The sequence below is a fragment of the Cadophora gregata genome (assembly GCF_030347475.1).
Source record: "Cadophora gregata isolate MNR1 chromosome Unknown scaffold_3, whole genome shotgun sequence".
In the NCBI taxonomy this organism is placed as follows: domain Eukaryota; kingdom Fungi; phylum Ascomycota; class Leotiomycetes; order Helotiales; family Ploettnerulaceae; genus Cadophora; species Cadophora gregata.
The window spans coordinates 1,265,662-1,286,741 of record NW_026695926.1 but is presented as its reverse complement, the minus strand read 5'-3'; the positions used below and the strand labels follow the sequence as shown (position 1 = coordinate 1,286,741).

General features: G+C 47.8%; 10 protein-coding genes across 10 annotated transcripts; 6 read left to right on the top strand and 4 right to left on the bottom strand.

Annotated features, from left to right (window-relative positions):
* Positions 1-414: 414 nt before the first annotated feature.
* Positions 415-1,347, top strand: ONS95_008956 (uncharacterized protein; the record flags this gene model as incomplete). The annotated part of the gene is made up of 4 exons (XM_058502521.1): positions 415-580; positions 629-799; positions 848-997; positions 1,046-1,347. The coding sequence occupies 4 exons, from the start codon at positions 415-417 to the stop codon at positions 1,345-1,347; spliced, it is 789 nt and encodes a 262-aa protein (XP_058361450.1).
* Positions 1,348-3,938: 2,591 nt separating this feature from the next.
* On the bottom strand, positions 3,939-4,157 carry ONS95_008955 (uncharacterized protein; the record flags this gene model as incomplete). The annotated part of the gene is made up of 1 exon (XM_058502520.1): positions 3,939-4,157. One exon carries the CDS (start codon positions 4,155-4,157, stop codon positions 3,939-3,941), a length of 219 nt encoding a protein of 72 aa, XP_058361449.1.
* Positions 4,158-4,302: 145 nt separating this feature from the next.
* Positions 4,303-5,358, bottom strand: ONS95_008954 (uncharacterized protein; the record flags this gene model as incomplete). The annotated part of the gene is made up of 1 exon (XM_058502519.1): positions 4,303-5,358. One exon carries the CDS (start codon positions 5,356-5,358, stop codon positions 4,303-4,305), a length of 1,056 nt encoding a protein of 351 aa, XP_058361448.1.
* Positions 5,359-7,520: 2,162 nt separating this feature from the next.
* On the top strand, positions 7,521-9,008 carry ONS95_008953 (uncharacterized protein; the record flags this gene model as incomplete). Its single annotated transcript, XM_058502518.1, has 8 exons — positions 7,521-7,764; positions 7,820-7,872; positions 7,929-8,145; positions 8,192-8,377; positions 8,426-8,449; positions 8,498-8,649; positions 8,699-8,742; positions 8,792-9,008. 8 exons carry the CDS (start codon positions 7,521-7,523, stop codon positions 9,006-9,008), a joined length of 1,137 nt encoding a protein of 378 aa, XP_058361447.1.
* A 2,902-nt stretch (positions 9,009-11,910) lies between these two features.
* On the top strand, positions 11,911-12,364 carry ONS95_008952 (uncharacterized protein; the record flags this gene model as incomplete). Its single annotated transcript, XM_058502517.1, has 3 exons — positions 11,911-12,017; positions 12,071-12,230; positions 12,290-12,364. The coding sequence occupies 3 exons, from the start codon at positions 11,911-11,913 to the stop codon at positions 12,362-12,364; spliced, it is 342 nt and encodes a 113-aa protein (XP_058361446.1).
* A 117-nt stretch (positions 12,365-12,481) lies between these two features.
* ONS95_008951 (uncharacterized protein) lies at positions 12,482-14,338 on the bottom strand (the record flags this gene model as incomplete). The annotated part of the gene is made up of 4 exons (XM_058502516.1): positions 12,482-12,651; positions 12,763-12,942; positions 13,022-14,101; positions 14,314-14,338. 4 exons carry the CDS (start codon positions 14,336-14,338, stop codon positions 12,482-12,484), a joined length of 1,455 nt encoding a protein of 484 aa, XP_058361445.1.
* Positions 14,339-14,965: 627 nt separating this feature from the next.
* On the top strand, positions 14,966-16,698 carry ONS95_008950 (uncharacterized protein; the record flags this gene model as incomplete). Its single annotated transcript, XM_058502515.1, has 4 exons — positions 14,966-15,067; positions 15,116-15,352; positions 15,399-16,000; positions 16,059-16,698. The coding sequence occupies 4 exons, from the start codon at positions 14,966-14,968 to the stop codon at positions 16,696-16,698; spliced, it is 1,581 nt and encodes a 526-aa protein (XP_058361444.1).
* Positions 16,699-17,076: 378 nt separating this feature from the next.
* Positions 17,077-18,459, top strand: ONS95_008949 (uncharacterized protein; the record flags this gene model as incomplete). The annotated part of the gene is made up of 1 exon (XM_058502514.1): positions 17,077-18,459. One exon carries the CDS (start codon positions 17,077-17,079, stop codon positions 18,457-18,459), a length of 1,383 nt encoding a protein of 460 aa, XP_058361443.1.
* Positions 18,460-18,510: 51 nt separating this feature from the next.
* Positions 18,511-19,637, bottom strand: ONS95_008948 (uncharacterized protein; the record flags this gene model as incomplete). Its single annotated transcript, XM_058502513.1, has 4 exons — positions 18,511-18,891; positions 18,968-19,179; positions 19,234-19,332; positions 19,463-19,637. The coding sequence occupies 4 exons, from the start codon at positions 19,635-19,637 to the stop codon at positions 18,511-18,513; spliced, it is 867 nt and encodes a 288-aa protein (XP_058361442.1).
* A 791-nt stretch (positions 19,638-20,428) lies between these two features.
* On the top strand, positions 20,429-20,916 carry ONS95_008947 (uncharacterized protein; the record flags this gene model as incomplete). Its single annotated transcript, XM_058502512.1, has 3 exons — positions 20,429-20,512; positions 20,580-20,661; positions 20,714-20,916. The coding sequence occupies 3 exons, from the start codon at positions 20,429-20,431 to the stop codon at positions 20,914-20,916; spliced, it is 369 nt and encodes a 122-aa protein (XP_058361441.1).
* Between the last annotated feature and the right edge of the window lie 164 nt (positions 20,917-21,080).

Here is a 21,080-nt window from a genome sequence, read left to right as displayed (position 1 = left end):
TCTCTCCTGAATCGCAAGGATTCGATTCTATCCAATTCTATTCTAGAGGTATATTTCAAAGACCGACACTAATGTGAGGCTAATATTCCCTGCCTCTTGAATATGGATCTTTTACTTCACCCCGTCGTTCGTTCCTGCCTTGCCCTCCCCTGCCTTGCCTTTGCCTTTGCCTGCCTGCATCACTTCGCCTTCTCGCTTGATCAGACCAGGCCAATGCACATAAATCTCCCGACCCCCCGAAGCTTTCCTTCTTTTCTTCCTCTTCCCCCCTCTTCATCCACACAGTCACACTCACTTTCGTTCATCAACCGCATCTGTCTGTACATCTCAAGTCTTCAATTCAAGACTTCATCAACATCCACCCCACTCTCGTTACTGCAACTTACTGTCGTTCAATACAACCTTCCCTTCAAAATGAAGTCCGCTCAATCTCTCGCCGTTCTCGGCTTCGCTGCTGTGGCCCAGGCTGCCTATCCACATGGATGGAACACCACCTCCTCCTCCTCGCCAGTAGTCTACACCACCGTGACTACTGATGTCTATACGACTTACTGCCCAGTGGCCACCACCTTCACTCAAGGTAAGTTGCCAGCCCTTGCCTCCCCAAGATCTAACTAACGCGGTCAAGGCTCCAAGACGTACATCGCAACCGCATCACAGACTCTCACCATCACTGATTGCCCATGCACCTACTCCCACCCACTCAGCTACACCCCAAAGCCAACTCCATCCACCCCCGCAAGCTACCCTCCAGTCTGGGTCACCACCACTGAGATTGTCCAGACCTACACTACCTACTGTAAGCGCACCTTTACCAATGCTTTTGGACTCTGCTAATATCGAGAAGGCCCTGTTCCAACCACTGTCGTTCAAGGAAACCACACCTACACAGCGACCGAGGCCACAACCTTGACCATCACAAACTGCCCATGCACGGCTGTCAACACCTACCCAGGTACCACCACTACCATCCCCGTTGGTACGACAACTACGTACTGTAAGTTTGCTGTTCTCATTCAGTCGAATTTCTGCTAACGCAATGAAGGCCCGGTCCCAACCACCATCACCACTGGTGGCTCAACCTACCCAGTCACCACCCCAGGCATTGTCACCATCCCAATCTACTCTACCACAGTCGTTCCAATCACCAGCCACCCAGTTAACCACCCTGGAGTCCCAGCTACAACTGCACCATACCCAACTGCCTCCATCGAGACCAGCGGATACGCCTCTGGAACTGCCTCCGCAACTCCATCTGGACCAACCCATGTCGAGGCCAACGGTGCTAGCATGCAACAATTTGGCTTCGGTGCCATGGCTGCTGGTCTCGTCGCTTTGGTCATCTAAAGACCCTTTCTACACTTCTTGCTCCATGAGCCTAATGATTTAATGGACGGTTATAGAGATATGGGAGGAGTATACACGGACATTCATTTGGCATCAATACTGCCCTTCGGAAGATCGAACAGATCAGGACATTTTTGGGAGAGACCCCTCGACACATTTGCACATGAGTGGCTCGATAGATTCAATTCTCACGTACATAGATTTCACACTTGCCTGTAGGACCATGCATATCTGTTGGGCTCGAGAAGAGCTCAACACCAGATCCATAATAATTCAAAAGGTTCATAACAAAACCTTCCAGCTGTTCCATGGCTGACAACTGTCGCGTGCATATGCATATATTGAAATGTTGCATTCAATCAAATCTACCTACTTCCGATGCATCCAAGTGGATCTCTCGTTGACATGTCGTTAATCTGTGTGGCTGAATCCTTATCTCGAGCCTCGTATCGACCTGCATGCATGCATGCAGGTGGAGTGATGTAAGGCGAGGCGAGGCGAGGCTAGGCAAGGTGAGGGGTGATGTCCGTTGAGGGGACAACCCCTTGTCCGATGCAGTGCAAATGTAATGCAGTCAATACGATGTGATGCGATGCGTTGCGATGCGTTGCGATGCGTTGCGATGCGTTGCGATGCGTTGCGATGCGTTGCGATGCGTTGCGATGCGTTGCGATGCGTTGCGATGCGTTGCGATGCGTTGCGATGCGTTGCGATGCGTTGTGATGCGGTGCTTGCGATCTCGTCTGATGTTGGTTGATACTGTATTTGTTGGCCTTGGTTGGCTGATTCACGAGCGTGCAGCCAGCCAGCCGCAGCTTACTGGTTTGTATTGTGTTGTGTGGACAGCAAGCATCTTGAGGGCTTTTGATTTTGATTTTGATTTTGTGTCGTTTTACGAAGTTACCAAGTTACGAAGTGATGCACGGCTAGCGGCCTAGTGGCCGTGCGGGTCAGAGGTAAGGGGTTTAGGGGTAAGGGGGTAAAGTGGGAAGATGGAGAGGAGGTGGAGGGAGGTGGAGGAAGTTGAGGAGAAGGGAGGGGATGAGATGGGAGGAGAGGGAATGAGATGAAATGGGATGAATGGGATGAATGGGATTTTTTAAATGGGGATGGGATCTGCGATGGGAGGTGTTTGGCTGGCTGGTTTAGTGGTTCAGGTTGATGTTGATGCTGATGCTGAGGGTGAGGGTGAGATTGAAGGTGAGATTGAGGCTGCAGCTGAAGCGATGTGTGAAATGATATATGAAATGATATGTGATACGTGATTAATATCATCAGATATCTATCTATCTGTCTGTTCTGTTCCTGGAGAGGGCCAGTGCGGGGATCTGCGCCGTACTGTACAGTATGTGCCCCTTTTTTCTTCTTTTCTTTTTCTTTTTCTTTTCTTTTGGTTCCTGTTTCTGTTCTGTTTCTGTTTCTGTTACTGAGAAGAAAGGGGTGCGCGAACGTAGTGCTGCTCAGTGCGGTTCGGTTCGGTTCGGTGTGGTGTGTTTTGGTTACCTAAGGTAGTTGACTTACCTAGTCTGGTTTGGTTTCGTATGCTTCGGAGGCGAGTAGGTAGGTAGGTAGGTAGGTAGGTAGGTAGGGAGGTAGGTAGGTAGGTACGTATGTAGGTATGTAAGTGTGAATTGGGATGTATAGTAGATCAGATCAATGGATGTGGAAGTGTGAATAGGTGTTTTACTCGTACTGTATCTATACAGTATATTCCAGGTTTTTCGGGGTCGTGAATGTATATGTATACATGTATATGTGTGCACGTTCTCTTCTCGTCCCTGGTGCGTTCCATGAGAGCTTCGGAGGCGGAGAGTGCATTTATCTGGAGTCTGGAGACTGGATGGAGGATGAGTTGAACGATATAAGTTTTGGGAAAAAGACATCTTGACTGTGAAGAGGTTGGGAACCAGTGCGATGCGTCCTCACTGTGTTGAGGTGTGGGATCTGTTTCGATAGTCAGCTGGAAAGTTCATGAAATACTCGCTTGAAAGAGGAGAACAAAGAAGGAGTTTGTTAACTTCTCAAAGTTGGGGCAATTCATCTTCGTCTATGTTTTTCTGAAGTTGTTTATATTCGAGACAGTACAAGATCATAAGGACTTAAGAATTTCGGATTTAGATGTACTACGTGGGTGTGGTGCGATTGCGAAAAATAAGCCTGAGTATCGGAGGCTAGGCATGGCTGCTGAGCATGGCGAACCTACTCTGTAGCGAAACAGGCTTATTTACGACAAGTTGTCGCAACAAGAAGCTGCTGGAGTGACTTCACTACCAGGCAAAAGATCTCAATACTTAGAAGCCGCAGAATAGGGGCACTCTGGACGAGAGGAAGTGAGGCTGGGTCGTAGGCACAGAGCCTGAGCATGAGCATCACGGTTCAGGTAGCAAAATAAAGTTTAACAGCTCGCTCGACTTCGCTGGTTGTGTACTTATTGCTAGAGATGCTGCTACTGACTGTTTTGAGGTCCGATTTTGTGACCAGTGGTTGCATCTTTGCCTTCCAATGTCAAGCCCTCATCGCCGAGTTGATATGTTCCGTGGATTTTTCCCCTTTCCACCATTGACGATGCAAGATTTGTAAAGTCTTTAAGATTATCCAAGGACTTCGTCGTCATCATCATCATCATCATCATCGGCATCATTCCCAGCATCGGACGACTCGTCTTTCGAGCGGTGAGCGTGGGGACATTTGAATTTATGGATACTGAGACTTCTGATGGTATCGAATTTAATCTTGCATTTGCAGTGCCAAGTCAGAAATCCATGCTTATCAATAACTGCTGCTCCACAGTCTTTCTCATGAATCTTCATCCTCTGAGTGCTTTGGCTCTCTGCAGAAAACTTGGCTCTGGGAAAATCGGTAACACAACCTCTGTATCTGAACTGACAATAAACTTTTTCATCCGATTGAAATCGATAAATACCGTCACATGAGCCTCGATGAGTAGCCATTAATTTACCCCGCCGGAATTAAGAGACGACACTTTTCTTTGCCGCAAGTCTCGTACTTGTGTTTCCTTCCACGTTGCCCTGAATCTCCTGACGGGGCCATGTTTGGCCGTGGACCACCTGCTACTTGACCGCCTTGAGGCGGAAATCGACGACCTGCTGCAGACGCTGCAGGGATACCAGTAATTCTGGATTCGATTCTGTTTTCAGGCTCGGATGTTGTCACTTGGGGTTGCCACTCGTGATTTCCGCTGTTTGTCTTGTTCACGGGAGGTCGCTGTACAGAGTGTCCCGAGAGAACTACTGGATGTTGACTAGCTTGACCCATCGACATTTGAATTATTCTTGGATCGAGCTGGCTTTCGTTCCAGACACTTGCTTGTTCTTGAGTATGGGGTTCTATAGCCTGTGCTTGTGCCCGAAGACTTTCTTTTTCTGCATGGCCAGAGTAATTCCCAATCGACGGGCCCTCCCCGTTGTGCCAGAATTGCGCTTGTGTTGTATCCACGACTGCGTCGTAATCATGTTGAGTTTGTGAGATCTGTGAAGTGTCTCTTCTTGCTGAAATTGACGCTCCTGTTACCATAGCGTGCAGGTCTCGAGCTGGGAAATTCACAGAACCAAGCGACTTGATATATTCCGCATTGTTCTGGAGCCCCCTGACATGAGTACCACAAATAGCACTATCCACAACTGAAGAAGTGTATGAACCGCCTGCCTGATCTCCCGTAGGACTGCCCCCTGGAAGCCTTGGAGGATAGGCAAGTGTCGTGTCGGGCCAGCTGGCTGAGGGGACCGCTGCTCCGTATGCAAGATTCTGCTCATGGGAAGTATTCATACTCTCAAAGCTTGCCGTATGAGGCTGTGGAACCTTATGCACTGTTTGGGCAGGTTTCTGAGCCCTGCAGAAATTGTTCGATATTTGAAGGTTGGAGGAAGCGTTCTGAGCCTGAAACCGCTGCTGGACGGTTTGTGGGATCGTATCTAGTTGATATTCTGGGGCTTGAGAGCCATTAAGGTCCAAACCCGAGCTCAAGATAAGGTAAGAGTTGTTCTGTGCCATCTTTATGTCTGCATGTGCGACTCGCGAAAGCTGATACTGGCCAGAGATGGATTGTTGAAACAATGCACCGTTGTGATATAGAGGATATGAAGATATTGATGAATCTGGGAGCAGTGAAGGAGATGAGACGAGAGATACAAAATAAATCTAAGCACCTCCTCTCCCCAAGGTTGGAGAAACATGACTTGAGGGAAGGAGCCTCCCGAGCAGAGAGACCATTGGTCTGAGCAAACAGAGGGCTCAGGTGTGTACCGGTGAGCTCAAGACAAAACGCGGATACTGAGGGAGACATATTATCATTACCGTCAGTCCAAGGGAGAAAAGTCTCCAGATGAATGCTTCGTAAACCTGTCTTGCATGTATCTGGCAGTATGTGGCTATTCACATGGCGAGAGACAACAGTGGCAAAAGGATATCACCAGAGGCGTAGAGATACTGACAACCACACTTAATCAGACTCTTTTGGTTCTTGGGTTGTTTTGGGAGAGAAATGTCTTGCCGTGTGAAAGCTCCATTTAGCATTGCCGTACCAGCTGAAGGGACCAAGAAGTCTGGGTGATCTCAAACCTCGGCCACAGGTACCTGACCGGCAGTCTTGATACAACTCCAGAAGTTCTGAGTCTAGCATAAAGTTGTTTGATACCTCATGGCAGACATGGACATCACTTGTGGTGGTGGATCGAAATTGTGTGGTAGACCCCCAGATGCGAGATCTTAGTGAGCCCCTCCAAGAGGGAAAGTCAATCAAGACAAGCCTGCTTAGAAATTGCATTCAAGAGTCTGGCCTAGGAATCTTCTAGCTTAGATCAGAGATGCCAACTTTCCGTCACACAGTAAAGACCTTGCAATACGTGCGCGGGATTACTTCTCGAAGACAATGGGCTGTCAACGGCTTGTCCAGAGTAAGGCGACCTCCAGTGCATCTTGCCAGAAGACCAGTGGCAGAGAGAGATGCCCTTAGCAGCTCTTCAGACACAGAATGTGAGCAAAACACGTAGAGCATGTGGCCGATCTCTACCTGCTTGTAGCTCCATTGTGACTTTCTTCAACTTGCACGCAGGACAATTCCCGCAGATCCTAGATTCTACCATGCTCCACGATCCTCCGCCAGTATCTCGCTGGAAGTCGTCTTGGGGTGGTATGACTGGACACCTTGGATCTTGGGTAAAGTCATTTGATCGACCGCGCCATGGGCCTGCGAGGTTCTGTCCAGACAATCACAGACCTGCAAAGTCTCAGGTATGCCGACGAAGGGGGGTGCCATCTCCTATGAATGTAGATCATCGATTGACTCATCTTCCCCATGCCTCCAGGCATTCAATATCCAGTCGATTGTAAAGAGGATTACTGGCCATATTGACTTGCAGAGGGTTCCAGCGCTCCGGTGATCATGATCTCCGCTGTCCGTCGTCAGGGTTGCTTGCAAGGCTCTATTCCAAATACACCCCGTCGAAGTCGCCAGTTGCGCCGTCACTGGGCAACGCCTTGCCGTGCTACTGCCGTCCTGCTCCAATATCTCCTAGTCGCGTTCAACAGAAAGGCGGGCGTGAAATCATCCGAATGTCGTCGTCGATGATCTTGCGGGTGCCCTACATGACCTTATGGATGAACTTGGGAGATTTGGCTGCTAAGAAAGCGTTTCGGGCGCCATCTTCCGGCGTGCTGGTCGGTAGATGTTCCTGTTGGATGTGCGTTCAGGATCAGAGGTTCTCATGAAGTCGTCCACCGGTCCGTGTCCTTCAGCCTCGCTTTGGCCAAGCCCGGGCCTGGGCAAAGCTTCACCCCTCATTCCACAAATCCAGACACCATCTTCTGCAGCAAACTTCGAATTGTAGGTCGTGATACTGGACTCCTCCAGGCTCTGTACTTCCGGTACCCCTCAATAAAAGGCGACTCATGCATAATTCATGTAACCTTGCAACGCTGCAGCATGGGGTGGGACTATCAGCTGCAATAGACTTTGGTGCACCCTTTCTCGACCTTCCTCTTTTGTTGGAAAGATCTTCACGTATGTCATACATAGATCGAGTAATTTGAATGACCAATCGAAGGATCGAGGTCTAGGGTAGGTAGTTTAAGAAGTTTTCCCCCTGTTTACTTGCATGTTCTCGATAAAGATATACTTCCTCAATTAGCTCTGAGGCATTCCAACATCAATTGATATGGCCACAGAACGAGATCCGAACCGTGTGTATTACCGGGCAGGTGGATTTGAACAGTCTCGACCTATCTTGAGAGGAGCAGAAGCTACAAATACTTTCGAGTTCATCCCAATTGTTGACGTCAGCAATGTCTTCAGCTCGGATTTTGAAGTCCGCAAGGAATTGGCCGCAGAGATAGGAAAGGCTGTAACTGAAGTAGGATTCTTCTATGCTATCAATCCACCAGTTGATACGGAGTTGATGGGTTTGTACAAATCAACCTGCGTACCAGTCAAGGTTAGAATTGATTTTGAACTCAGATAAATCCTTTGCCGTGATCAAGAAGTTCTTCGACTTGCCACTGGAGACGAAGGTAGGAGAACCTCCCAGTTGCACACCAGAACCCTAGTTTAACATACCATCATCTAGAACAAGTATATATTCACGAAGAGTCCCTGCTTCAAAGGCTACATGCCCTCCAAGACTCAAGAGAAATCAGCTCCCGATCGTGACTCCTTTGCGGTTAGTTCTGACTTCTCCGACCCGGAGCAACACTTCATCAAAATTGCCCCTCCAGGATCGGTGCCTCTCAATCTATGGCCTGATGAAGAGTTGCCCGAGTTCAGAAAAGTCTTCTACCAATACTGTTTGTACACCCTTCCTCCCTTGACAATCGCTGACCTACTTCCCAGTCAGACAATGCTATGCGTTCGCGAAGGCACTGATTCATTCCTTCGCTTTAGCACTCGAGTTGGACGAAGACAGCTTTGACGAGTTCTTCAATGCACCGTTGACAGATGTTGTCATTCAGCATTATCTTGCGGCTCCAGAAAGAAAGGATCACGAGGAGATTCTCTTCCCGCATGCCGACTTCAGTGGTGGGTGCTGAATCATGTCTTGGGGTTCTCTGCTGACCCGCGATGTAGCTTTTACTCTGCTACTTAACCAACGTATGAGCTATTACCATATACCTAGCAGCTAATACTGATATATTGCAGGAGATATTCCGGGACTTGAAGTTCTCAATGCGAACGGAATCTGGGTTCCGGCACCACCTATAGAACATGCCTTTATCGTGAATACTGGAGCATACTTTGAATTCTTGTCCAATTCGAAGTTTCCATCTACTGTGCATCGTGTCTATACGAAGGTACGACATACGGCAATGCAAGTCAGGCATCAACTAACTCATCTTGCAGCTCGGCATCGAGAGGTTCTCATTTCCGATCTTTTTCTCCCCTGAGTAAGCCCCCCTTGTTCATTTTCTGGCGCAAAACTGACCAATCTTAAAGCCCTAGCTCGTTTGTTCGCCCTCATCCGGCATTAGTGAAAGAGGGAGAAAAGTCACAACATACTCCACACCACATTGGGAAGAGATACATTACCGGGCTCGTCAATAATGCCCCAGACCATCCTTGGGTAAAAAAGTTAAAAGCGTCCGGAATCAAGGAAGAAGACTATAAGTGGGAACTTCTTTCGCAGCCATTTCCTGAACAGAACGGAGTCTAAGGGAAACAACCGCATGCGGGCACTAATCGAAGATGTTTACATGCATTGGCAAACTCTTCATGTTCCAATATTTGATCCCTTCTATTTTTCCTGCATTCTATCAATGGCTAACTGGCGGAGTTTGTACTTTTCAATCTTCCCACTTGCTGTCAAAGGCATCTTCTCCACCCAGAAAACATGTTTCGGGACCATCATCTTGCTCAATCTTTCTCGAACCCATTGCTGAATATCTTCTTTAGACAAACTCAAAGGCGGCGCATCATTCGATGCTGGCTCTACCTCTAGAGCATGTTTTGAGCCATTCACTCCTTTTCCTTCTGTTCTGACATGGTTTTTCACCACGATAAATGCAGCTATAACCTCTCCATACCTCTCATCAGGCAATCCTACAACGCTTGCATTGCCCACCAACGGGTGCTGAAGCAACACATTCTCAATCTCAGGCGGGTATATATTCTCCCCACCGCGAATGATGATATCCTTGATACGTCCAGTAATGCGAATATAGCCGTCCTCGTCCACCATTGCCTCATCACCAGATCTCAACCACACCCGCTCGTCTCCTTTCCTATGCTCCACCACGAACGCCCCGGACGTTCGCTTTTCATCTTCCCAATATCCCTTCATCACGCAGTATCCAGAAATCAAAAGCTCACCCTTTTCTCCTCGATGAAGAGTCTTAGTCGCATCATCCCTGGCGACGATCTTCAACGAAGTATGAGGCAGCATTTGACCAACAGTGTTGAGCTTCTGACTGAGTTTGTCCGTTGGGACTGTCATGCAGATTATGGGAGAAGACTCCGTGAGGCCGTAGCAGTTTGCTAGATCTGAAAGGTTAAACTTATCATGTAATGTCTCACGGAGAGCTGGTGGTATGGGACTTCCTCCTATGACGCCAGTGCGAAGGTGGGCAAAGTTTTGAGGTTTGAGGAAGCTGAACAGTATGTCAGTGTAATCCCACAAATGGATGTGGTGCTTACTCACCCTTGTGATAGAAGTTCAAGTTCCGCGAGGAACATTGTTGGAACACCGTACAGAGCTGTCGGCTTGTCCTGCTCAATTGAGCGGAGAACTGCTCTGGCATCGAATGCCTCAGCCGGGAGCACAACGCAGGCACCTACGATGTCAGAGCCTGATACATGAATCATATCTGCCACTCACCATAAGTCATTGCCGACAACAAACCAAGTACAAGCCCGAAGCAGTGATATAGGGGTGGTGGACAACAGATGATGTCTTGCTCAGTAAGTTGCATTCCACGACCAACGAGAAAGGCATTGTTGAGAACATTTCTGTGACTTAGGCAAGCTGCTTTGGGGTATGATGTTGTACCAGAAGTAAATTGAATTGTTGCAAGATCGCTGTTTTTCAAGTCTGGCTGGGGTGGCAGTGTGCGGTCCAAGTTCCTGACAATGAGTTCATCGTATTCAGCTGTGGCGTTGAATCTGACCTTGTCCGCTCCTTGAATCCTTTAGCAGTCGTTCTGATTTATCATGCGATACTTACGACCAGCAGAATTATCAATGAGCAACACCTTTCTGGAAAAGCCTCCATCATTTGCTTCACCCGCAACGGCTTCCACAAGTGAAGCAGTTGATCTCGGCTCCTTGTATGGTAACGTGATCTCCGTGCTCAAAATAAAACAAGCTGCTTCAATATGCTTCAGAGCAGCGATGACTTGTTCAGCGGTATAAGCTGGATTCAGAGGTACCACGATTGCCCCGATCTTGAAGCACGCATACGATATCTGCGTACGCAGTGAGCCATCGTACCGTCCTTGCAGACCATCCACCCAAACTTACTACCGCATATGGCACACAGTTTCCCAAGCTAATAGCTACTCTATCTCCGTTTCCAATACCGAGTTCAATAAGACCGAAAGCCAATGCCTCACTTTCCCTATGCAGCTCGAGATAAGACAGCTGTGATGATGGCGTTTTCACAGCTGTTCTGTCCGGAAATTCTCGGCATATAGCTGCGAATTTCTCGCTGATTGTTTCTTCCAACAATGCAGGCTGCTCAATAATGGTCAACGAAATTATTTAATCGCTGAACCGGATTTACGCACTTCTCTAGGACCAGACAGAGTCGCAAGGCCATGATCTGGCACCCCACTCGGGTTCCAATTCAGAAGCGGCGACATTCTGCTTCTCATGCGCCGGATCGTGTCAAATATAGGTGAAATACCACCTCCCATGTAGCTCATCGACATCCAGAATAATCTTTTGAATGATGAGTACATGTTCCGTGGCTTATTAGGGATGCTCTCTAGCACTCTGGCAGCTGCCTTCACATGTCCAGCACCTGCCTGCCAAAGACCCGTCGCTGTTCACACACCTGGAGTCACTATTTGGACTGCTTGACGGCTAAAGATGCCAGGCAACCTCCACAAGCTTTCCTAGCCGAAACCCTCAATAGAGTTGCCGTCGGACTTCGGGCAACGAACCTGCAGTCAATCAAGCTTCGAGGAAAGTTTGGGCGAGATGCAGACACGGATCTCGAGAACACAGATAAGCTGCCCGCGGCGTTCCGTCAGAAAAAGTATCCCCTTCATTGCAAGATAGCGTATTGATCTGCAGCTTACTACTCCCCACTCAAAAGCGTCAAGGTTGACGGATTCCTAATGGAGCTAGAGACTCGGCATGCATGTTCGCGCCCACGTATGTGGCACAGCTTATGTCAAGCACCCACTTAGGCCACCAAGGTATCACCTCCCTAATGCAGGTTAAGACGTCAGAAACTTTTGTTGTGAAACCAGGACAGTAATCATGTAGGCTTTTGAGGCTAGTGGAGGTAAGCAGTAGTTACTGAGGGGCAGACAAATTTCTGTTCGGAAGCGAGAATTGACTGCATAACAAGGTCGCGTACGAGCTGCTCACAGCATTTTGCGAAGCTGCCAAAAATGTCTTTGATATGTGTGCGACGTCGTGTCGCTGCTCAAGCATATCGCTATGCAAGCCAGAAAGCGGCGATTACAAGCATTATTTATAAACGAAGTCTTCATGAATAGTGGGAAGCCCATCCCGTGATACTTTTTCTCTTTTGCTAATTTCTTCTATCAGTCTGGTAATGGTGAACGACACCAAAGCAATCAAGAATCTTGGGCCTCAAGTCAAGGCCACATTTGCGGGCGAAGTGTTGGAAGAATCTTCAAGTCCAAAGAGCATTTTCGCATGCCGAGCTGCCAGCGTGAAGGCTGTTGAGGAAGCATTGAAAGAAAGTGTACGTTCCTTTCATTTATTCGTCATCTTCTTGCTGTGAGGTGCTGAATCGCCATTCAGGGTGACCATGACATGGCCACTGTAAAGATATTTCCACTGGAGACGGTTCATACGAGTGCTCTAGAAGGATCGTGATGCAAGGAGAGCGGAAGAAATGTGGGGTGTAGGAGAAATGTAAGATGGAAAATGGTATCTGGTAGCATCAAGTAAAGTTTCAGTCACATTCCAAAAGAATCAGACAATACTGGTCACTCATTCTTTGAATACGACTTCATCGAACCCAGTCATCAGTCTGCTCTCAAGGTACCTCGCCATGTCTTCAATCATCCTTTCCTCCATACTACCTTTTTGCCACGTCAGAGTCATGGTCATTGGACCCCCGGCAATGCTGACACAGTTACAACAGAAGACAGGACCAGTAACTACATAGAAATTATTAGCTCAGGTCTTCATCAAATAATTTGGGGGCCTCCAAGGTAAAGATTGAGAGACGCTGTTCGGGAGATACCACTCCAAGGACGAAATCTACTGACCTGATCCACATTGAGATACCAGCATTCTTTCAAGCTTCAAACCTGTGCCTTTAATATCTCGTTCGGGATCCACGACTTTTAGATTGCCAAGATTGGAGATCTCGTAAGTCAGTGGCCGTTTCTTTCCCAATTGTGCCCGTGACTGCGAATACCAGTCCGAGACCCCAAACATACCGGCCCCTGAACAGCAAGTCAGCGACTGCAGGCTAAGGGTATTCGACAAAATCGGCTAAAATACTACTATACAAATGCTACTTACACACATTGTTCTTCGGACTTCTTGCAAGCTCAGCTGCCATGTCTTTGCTGAAGATATGACCCACTTCGACGATCTTGTCCAACTCTTCAAGTGATTTCTCCGGAGTTGCACGAATCTCCGAGACAAGTGGTACTGAGAAATCATGTACAAGTGCTGATGCATGGTTGCATATCTCATCATCAGAGACTTTGGTAATCTGCCGCATGGAGTACGGCGTGACAGCAAGAAAATTATGACCGGGAGGAATATATCTAGCAAGGAAGGTGACAATAAGCCCATGGATCAGTCCCGTCAGAGTAATTCTGCGGCTCCTGGAGATCTTGACTGCTTTGCTGATCTCGTCTTGTGGTATCGTAATGATACGTAGTCCAGATGCATATTCTTCTATCGAGGGAAGGAATATGTTTGCACCTGACCAAACTGATGTGGCGCCATAATCGACCTCGCTCTTGTCGCTTTCATCTCGTAATTTGAGATCAACAGCATCCTCGAGAAGTATGGGACAGCGCAGGTCTCGAGGTACAGTGACTGGCCAGACACAGTCTTTGGTCTCTGGATCATTGAAAAATTGAAGTAGGGTTCGATGGAAATTGACGTGACTGAGGCCGTCTGCAAGGGCATGATGAGAGAGAAAGGCAATGCTGACTTTCTGAATCTTGGAATTGCTGCCCGAGCCCCATCGATTTCCATGTTTGAAAACTACAGCTCTCCATGATGGTTTGCGGTGGCCCTCCAAAAGTATCCTCGCATGAGACCTTTCGAGCAGACTCGTGATTGCCGAATCGACATCATTCGCTCTTTGCTCACCAGGATCCTGATCATGAAACTCCGCGACGTCATCTCTGTAAATGGCCTGTAGCCTCAGGAACACAGCTTCACGATCTGGAGTTTGATCAAGGATCCCATAGCAAAGTGAAGGATGAGCTTCGACGGTGTGGTACAGTGCTCTGTAGAAGACGTTCTTGAACCATGAATCTGGATTTGAAAGGCCCTCCGTGCAGAAGGAGGTCTCTGTGAGAGCAGAAGTCGTACGATAGAACCCCAAAACATTGCGTGCAGAATAAAAACGTCCCAAGGCACCTAAAATTGTCAGTCAATCGGATATCCAGCGGGAGATGGTGACAGTACCTAGGTTGATGATGTCACTTGACTCCATACTTTGAATATCGCTTTTCGAGTTCCAGAACCAATTGCCAGGTGTGATAACTATGCCGGTCCAGATTACACATGTCGCGGAAGCAGCATTCCACAGTTGTGCTAGACGCCTAGAGTTCGTGGTGTGACAAACTTACAATATGCGTATCCAGGAACAGTCATCTCGTATCCTCTCACCGCCTAGATAAGTCTGCATATTATTGGAAACCCAAAGCAGATTGTTGACTTTGATTCTTAAACAGCCCAAACTTTCTCAACATAATAGCCCGATTGGGTAAGGGGCCCGCTTCGTGAAAAGAGGTCGACTTTGCGACGCTACCTGAGAGCTACAGATTGACGGACCGTTTCGCAGCCCGGGTCGCCCGAGGCAACGTTAATTCAACGACGGCGCAGCAGTGCTGCATTGCTACGACGAGACAGGAAGGAGAGTAAAATGAAAACTCTTCTAGCAGTAGAGACACGTAAGTTTCTCATTTGATTACGCCGCCGACAGACCGCATGGAGAAGGTTCATTCAGAGAGGCAAAAGTGGGATACTGCTGTATGATTGGCAACCACAACAGATAGGGGCATCGAACAAACGGCGAAGTGGATATCTTTGCACAAGGGCATTGTAGAAAGGGTGGACAATCAATGTCACCATCGTATGTCTTCGGGTACACCTTGCAGGAAAAGTTCGTGGGACGTGACCATGACAACGACAATTCCAGGTGAGCTGCTCCTGAGACTTACATCCTCGTCGTCACAAGTTCAGCTCCTCGTCACGTGAGAAGGGTCGCTGATGGAAGCCATGATTTACTCAATGATCTCGAAATTAGGGCTGGGTATTGGGTTGGTAGGTCTATGGTTCCTGTACAAGCTGTTCAGTGAGAGACGTAGATTTGCTGGTTTGGTGAGTCCTGTTTCCAGTATGCAAGTAACTCCATCTTAAACTGTCAAGCCAGGACCACCTCATCACTGGCTCTATGGACATCTCCCTGTATTCAACGATGTAAAGGCCAAACTTCCAGCGGACGCCCATATGAATTTGGTGCAAACAATGCTGGCACGAGAGTATGACCTAGGGCCAATTTACTATCTCGATCTCTGGCCATCTTTTGACCCTCAAGTCATCGTCCTAGATCCTGCATTAGCAGCCCAAACAACTCAGCTTAAGAACCTCCCAAAACATCCCTTGGTAGGTTGCAGCATTTTTAGTGTAATTCTGGCTTACACCTGCACAGTATAAGTTTATGGAATATACCGTCGGCACTCAAAGCATCATTACCACACATGGAGAGCAACATAGATTCTGGCGTAAAGTATTTGACGCTGGATTTTCCAGCTCGCATCTAGCCAGTCTAACACCAATGGTTGTGCAACGAGTCAATGTTTTCATTGAGAAACTGGAAGCTCATGTGGCGACCGGCGATGTTTTTCCTCTTCTGCCGCTTACCAAAAGCCTGACACTGGATGTGATAGGCCGAGTCACCATGGCTGCTGATTTCAATACTCAAAAGCAGTCGAACGAAATTGTAGATGCTTTTTTGACGATGCCAAAGTACATTCCACCCATCAATTTTGACCCATTAAGACTACTGAGTCCAACTCGGATCTGGAACGCAAGGTACTATCAACAGAAGTTGAACAACTTGATCAGCCAAGTCGTTGAGCAAAGATTTCGTGAGAGGAGAGAAGGCCGAGTGGGACCAAACGAGAAGTCACTTGTTCATTTAGCTTTGGATAGCTATGAACCGATGCAAGAAGGAAAAGAAGGAATTACTACAATGGATCCAGTTTTCATGAAAAATGCCGTTGACAATATAAGGGCATTCTTCTTCGCAGGGTCAGTACATGATCGCAACATGACAGTAAACAACCACGATTCGCTAACAGTATGACAGACATGCGACAACAGCCGCGTCTCTTTGCTATCTGTACTATGTCCTCGATAAACACCCAGAGGTCCTGAGTCGTCTTCGGAAGGAACACGAGGAGTTTCTTGGCTCCAATCCAGCTGATGCTTCCGCTCGCATCCACGCGGAGCCGACTATTCTGAAAAGAATGACTTACACCACCGCTGTCATCAAAGAATCTCTAAGGCTTTTCGTAGGAGCAGGAACTATTCGGACCGGCATCAAGGGGGTTGACCTTATCGATCCCAAAACAAATAAACACTACCCAACCTACGTCGGGGGTCCCTTTCCAATCATGGTTCGAGCGTTTCCTATTCACCGCGACCCTGAGAACTTCCCTGACCCGGATGTGTTCGATCCGGAACGATTCTTGGGTGCTAGTGCGTCAGCAATGACGAAAGATGCGTATCGACCTTTTGAGAAGGGTTCTCGAGACTGTCCAGGTCAGGAGTTGTCAATGATGGAGATGCGGATTACTCTGGCCCTCACAATACGGAAGTTCAATATCAGATCATTTTATGCTGAAGATGCCCCCGTGGTGATGGGCGATCCGGCTTACAATGTAATGTTCTCCAGTGCTGGACCTGCGGGAGGATTGCCAGTGAGGGTTTCGCTTCTGGGATCATGAAAAGGGGGCGGGGTAATGGCGGTGCGGGGTACAAAGTTTGCACTGGAGACGATTCGATTTAGAAAAGTGTATGGAACCGGTTTAACAAGATGGCTGCTTAAAAGCTGAGATGGATCAAAATTCCATAAACATGTCATTACTTGTTCAATTTACCTTCCATGGCTACTCTCTATTCCAGCTGAACATATCCTGAAAATGTTTGTTTGCAGGCTACGTTAGCGATGTATCGCTTATTTGTGCACCGGAGCTACCCTGACAGCCCCGTGGATGCTGTAATTTTAGTGATCGTCCACTCCCACCGTCCCACCTGTTTAACCCAAACATCGCTGAGTACCCTAACATTTCATAAAGTTGAGTCACATTGAAACCAACAGCGCAATGGAACCTTTCGATCGATTTGAGCTCTCAGAGCTTGATCAGATAATGCCTCGGGTCTACGTTCGGTGGCTTCTATGTATCCCAATCTCCCAAACTTCGCCGTCCAAACCGGAGATTGTCGAAAATCTAACAGTCGCGATCAAAGAAACACTGACGAGGCTACCGATTCTCCAAGGTATTCTTGTTCCAAAAGCCTTGGATCCGAGCCGGCTCGAAGTTCATGTCCCAAAAGAAAGACCCGACTTTGATTTGCGAGTGCAGCATCACACTGACGATACTGACGACACACTGCCGACACATGAGAGTCTCAAGGAGGCTGAGTTTCCAACATCTTCACTGCCAGACGCAATCTTAACACCTCCTGAGAAAAGTCCTCCACCAGTGTTTGACATGATGGCAACGTTCATCAGAGGCGGACTACTTCTCTGCATTAAGTGCCATCATGCAGTCGTTGACGGAGGAGGGATGGGACTCGTCATCAAATTTCTGGCCCAGAATTGTTTCGCTGTATTTGGCAATGAAAGTCGAGCGACTATTAATCCACCCTCTATCGACCGGTCTATTCTACCTCCGGGAAAGCGATCGGACCTAACCGTAGAAAACGGATTCCGTATCGTAGACCACGAGGGCACTGCCCAGAAAACAAACGAGTACGAACCTATGACCTCGCATACTTTCAAATTCAAACCAGAGGCCCTCCAAAGGCTGAAATTATTATGTACTGCAGAGACCGAGTTTATCAGCACTCAGGATGCACTGACAGCACTACTTTACGGATCTGTGTCCTACGCTCGAGGTCTTCGCCTTACAAAGCACTCAACCAAAAGCGCTAGCCTTCCGTCTGTGATGGGCATTGCCGTGGACGGACGAGGGAAGCTCCATCCTCCTTTAGTGAATTATGCTGGAAATCTGACCATATATGCAACATACTCTAGTCCAATTTTGCTCCCTGTTCAGGCTATTCCAAGGAATTCATTCGAGAATTTCGAGTTCCTTTCACAACGTCTCAGACTGCCCTCGCTGGCCTGGCAAACACGAAAAGCAATTACTGGTGTGACCCAGGACTACGTTGAATCTGTGATATCTGTAGCAAAGTCACTTGAAGATATTTCCAGACTCCAACCCACATTTGCCAATTTCTACCAAGGCACAGATTTCTTCATCACCAGTGGAGCAGACTTCCCAGTCTTCGAGCAGGAATGGTGGCAAGGCGGGAAGATTGAAGCTATGAGAATTCCGTTCAAAGGACACTGGGATGGGTCATGTGCAGTACTTGCTACTGAGAACAGAAAGAAAGGCTTGGACGTCATGCTTGGCTTGAGAGAAGATGACATGGCGGTCGTGCAGGATATCCTGCTTGCATTCGGAGCTCAAATCGTCTAATTCTTTGTTTTGAAACGGACGACTAGTGTAATGATTCTGTAAAACTCGAAGCTAAGACCACAATATCAACTTTGGTCGCCCTCCAGGCGCATTCGCAGGAATCAAGCCCATAAAAGAACTCAGCGTCAACCTCGGTCGCTGTGTTCCGTCTTCTTCTGGCTCTACAGGAAAGACTTGGTGCATGTTTCTTGAGTTGAAAATACAAAGATCGGCAGGTTTTGGCTGAATGATGACCTTCTTTCGACCTTTCACTAAATCTTCCGAGTAGCCGTAAGACGAAAAGTCTCTCCAATCTAGCGCATCTTCGGTCCATTGGCAGTCATGCACTTCAGTCTTACCTCCTTTGGGATCGGTGAAGTACATGTTGAATACAGCTTGTTTGGTCACTTGGTTGATAATCCAATCTTCTGTTCTCGAGTCATATGGCGACCACTGAATGTTGAAGGAGAAAGTCAGTGTATGCATCGAATGGGTTGAGGAAAGAGATCAGATTTTGAAGTCAACTCACATCACAATGGATAGGCGTAGAATTGTTAATCGCGCGAAATATGCCAGAGAAATATTTCCGCCCGCCCTCTTCGGCAACAGCCACATCGTACTCTGGAAGCAACGCCGCAATTTTGTCAACCACAGCTCGCCAGATATTGAGCCCAAGCTTGTGCTTTAGATCCTCGTGTAACCTGGCATGCTTGTCCGCCTCCTCAAAGTATTGCAGCTTTTCTGTGGAGATTTTAGCGACAGAACAAGTCTGTGAATGAAACAAGAGCCACATACCATCTCCGGTAACTGATCTCTGCTTCAGTTGGTCGTCCGAAATTGCTTGAAACTCAAATTGCGCCACGCCTACACGATGTAAAGTAGGTCCAGGTATATCTTGAAAATTCAGGGCATTAGCATAATTATTGAGGCAATACACATTGTGGAGATGAGGGTTCGGGGTCCCGAGTCAGTGTGTGACTTGACGAGTCGTGGTACAATGTTGTGGAGAATGATCGAAAAGTACCTTGATAAGGTGAGAGCTTTGGAGACAACTCCTCCTCAATCCTCTGCACTACTTCGGGAGATACAAAATGAGGCTCTTTGATGTACCCGACTTTCCCATCCAATACCCCAAGTAAAGCTTCTCTAGTGAAGGGTGCTGAGTCTGTGGATTCCCATTGTGAAACGTACGAAGACATCTTTGTAGAAGGCTTGATTATGTTCGGACGATTCGAAACCGGTCTCAGAATTTGTCCTCTGTAACTCGTATATGCTGTCCTCAAAAATACTGATGACGGGGTTGATAGAGCCACTCCTACGTTACCCACTGGAGTACCCCGCTGATAGCCTGCAAAGCGAGACCACTAAACCAGAATTCCACTTGCCTCATGCTCGAAGTCTCGAACATCATACCCAATCTCTCATGCCACAGGGGCCCGAAGTAAGACTTGTCGATGCCTTTAGGGGGCTTCTTGGATCAGCCATGCTTGTCAAATTAGCTTGGTCAAGCTTTCTGTAAGAAAGTTCGGGTTTGAACTCCGCGATAGCTTAATTGTCGGCCGCCATGGTTGAATGACCGTAGTGGCGTTACCTTTGATGGGAAGACTAAGCTTTACCAAATCTAGAAGGTCCAAATGAACAAGCAGGCCCAACGAACGATCCGTGCCACACAAGCAGGCAGGTCCGGGGGAAGCGATCTTGACATGTAGAGTGGAGACTGTGGATCGAGTGAGTTTGAGTGATACCTGAATTAAAAAAAAAACATGTGGATTCCGGAAACTCTTAGGCTCTCCATGATTTTAGATTCATTGATTCAGGAAATTAGGGTGGCCCAATTCATGAAGGGGTATCCAAGACGTGCACTGCAGGAAAGTTGGTTCCACGATCTGTGATCAAGCCCGATGGTGTAAGATTGCGCTTAAACATTTGTAGACTCGTTATCAATAGATGCGTGTCCCAGTTTCGAATTGATAGTCCAAACGTATTCACCATGTCAAAAGCATTACGGACAGTTGCAAAGATTCCGGTCAAGACGACGGAATGGCTCGTGATACTGGCTGACAAACCTGGAGTCGTAAGTGAAACTCAATCTGTCAATATTATTCTCAAAGAAGATCATTTGCTGACGACGTTCATCACAGCTTGAAAGACGGATTCAAATCAGACCAGTACACTCCAAAGCATTTGTGAAGCTTCATGAGACGGGGTTTGTGTCTTGGGCAGGTAAGGACCCAGCTCTTCCGGCTTGTAAAAAAGAGATTTTGACATGACCCAGGGCCTGTTTTCAAAGAGCATGTCAGTCAAGGTATCAGGCCATTTATTGGCTCTGTAATGGTTGTGAATGCGGAAAGTCCGGAGAAGGTCCGGGAAACACTCAAGCAGGACGTGTTTGTGAAGGAGGGCATATGGGATTGGGCAGGTGTTAAGATCTTCCCTTTCAGAACAACCGTACGGCAGCCGCCCGATCGCGAAGAATAGAATCACAACCCTATTTTGTATACGTAGAGTTTAATGAGTGAAATAAATTTCGACATCGCATATAGGGTTTCGGACACTGCATTGCCGGAGGGATGAAAAACAGACTGTTGTCGTTCGCTTAGCTGATAAGTCAGTCCGCAACAGGACTAGAACAGGGGCATTCT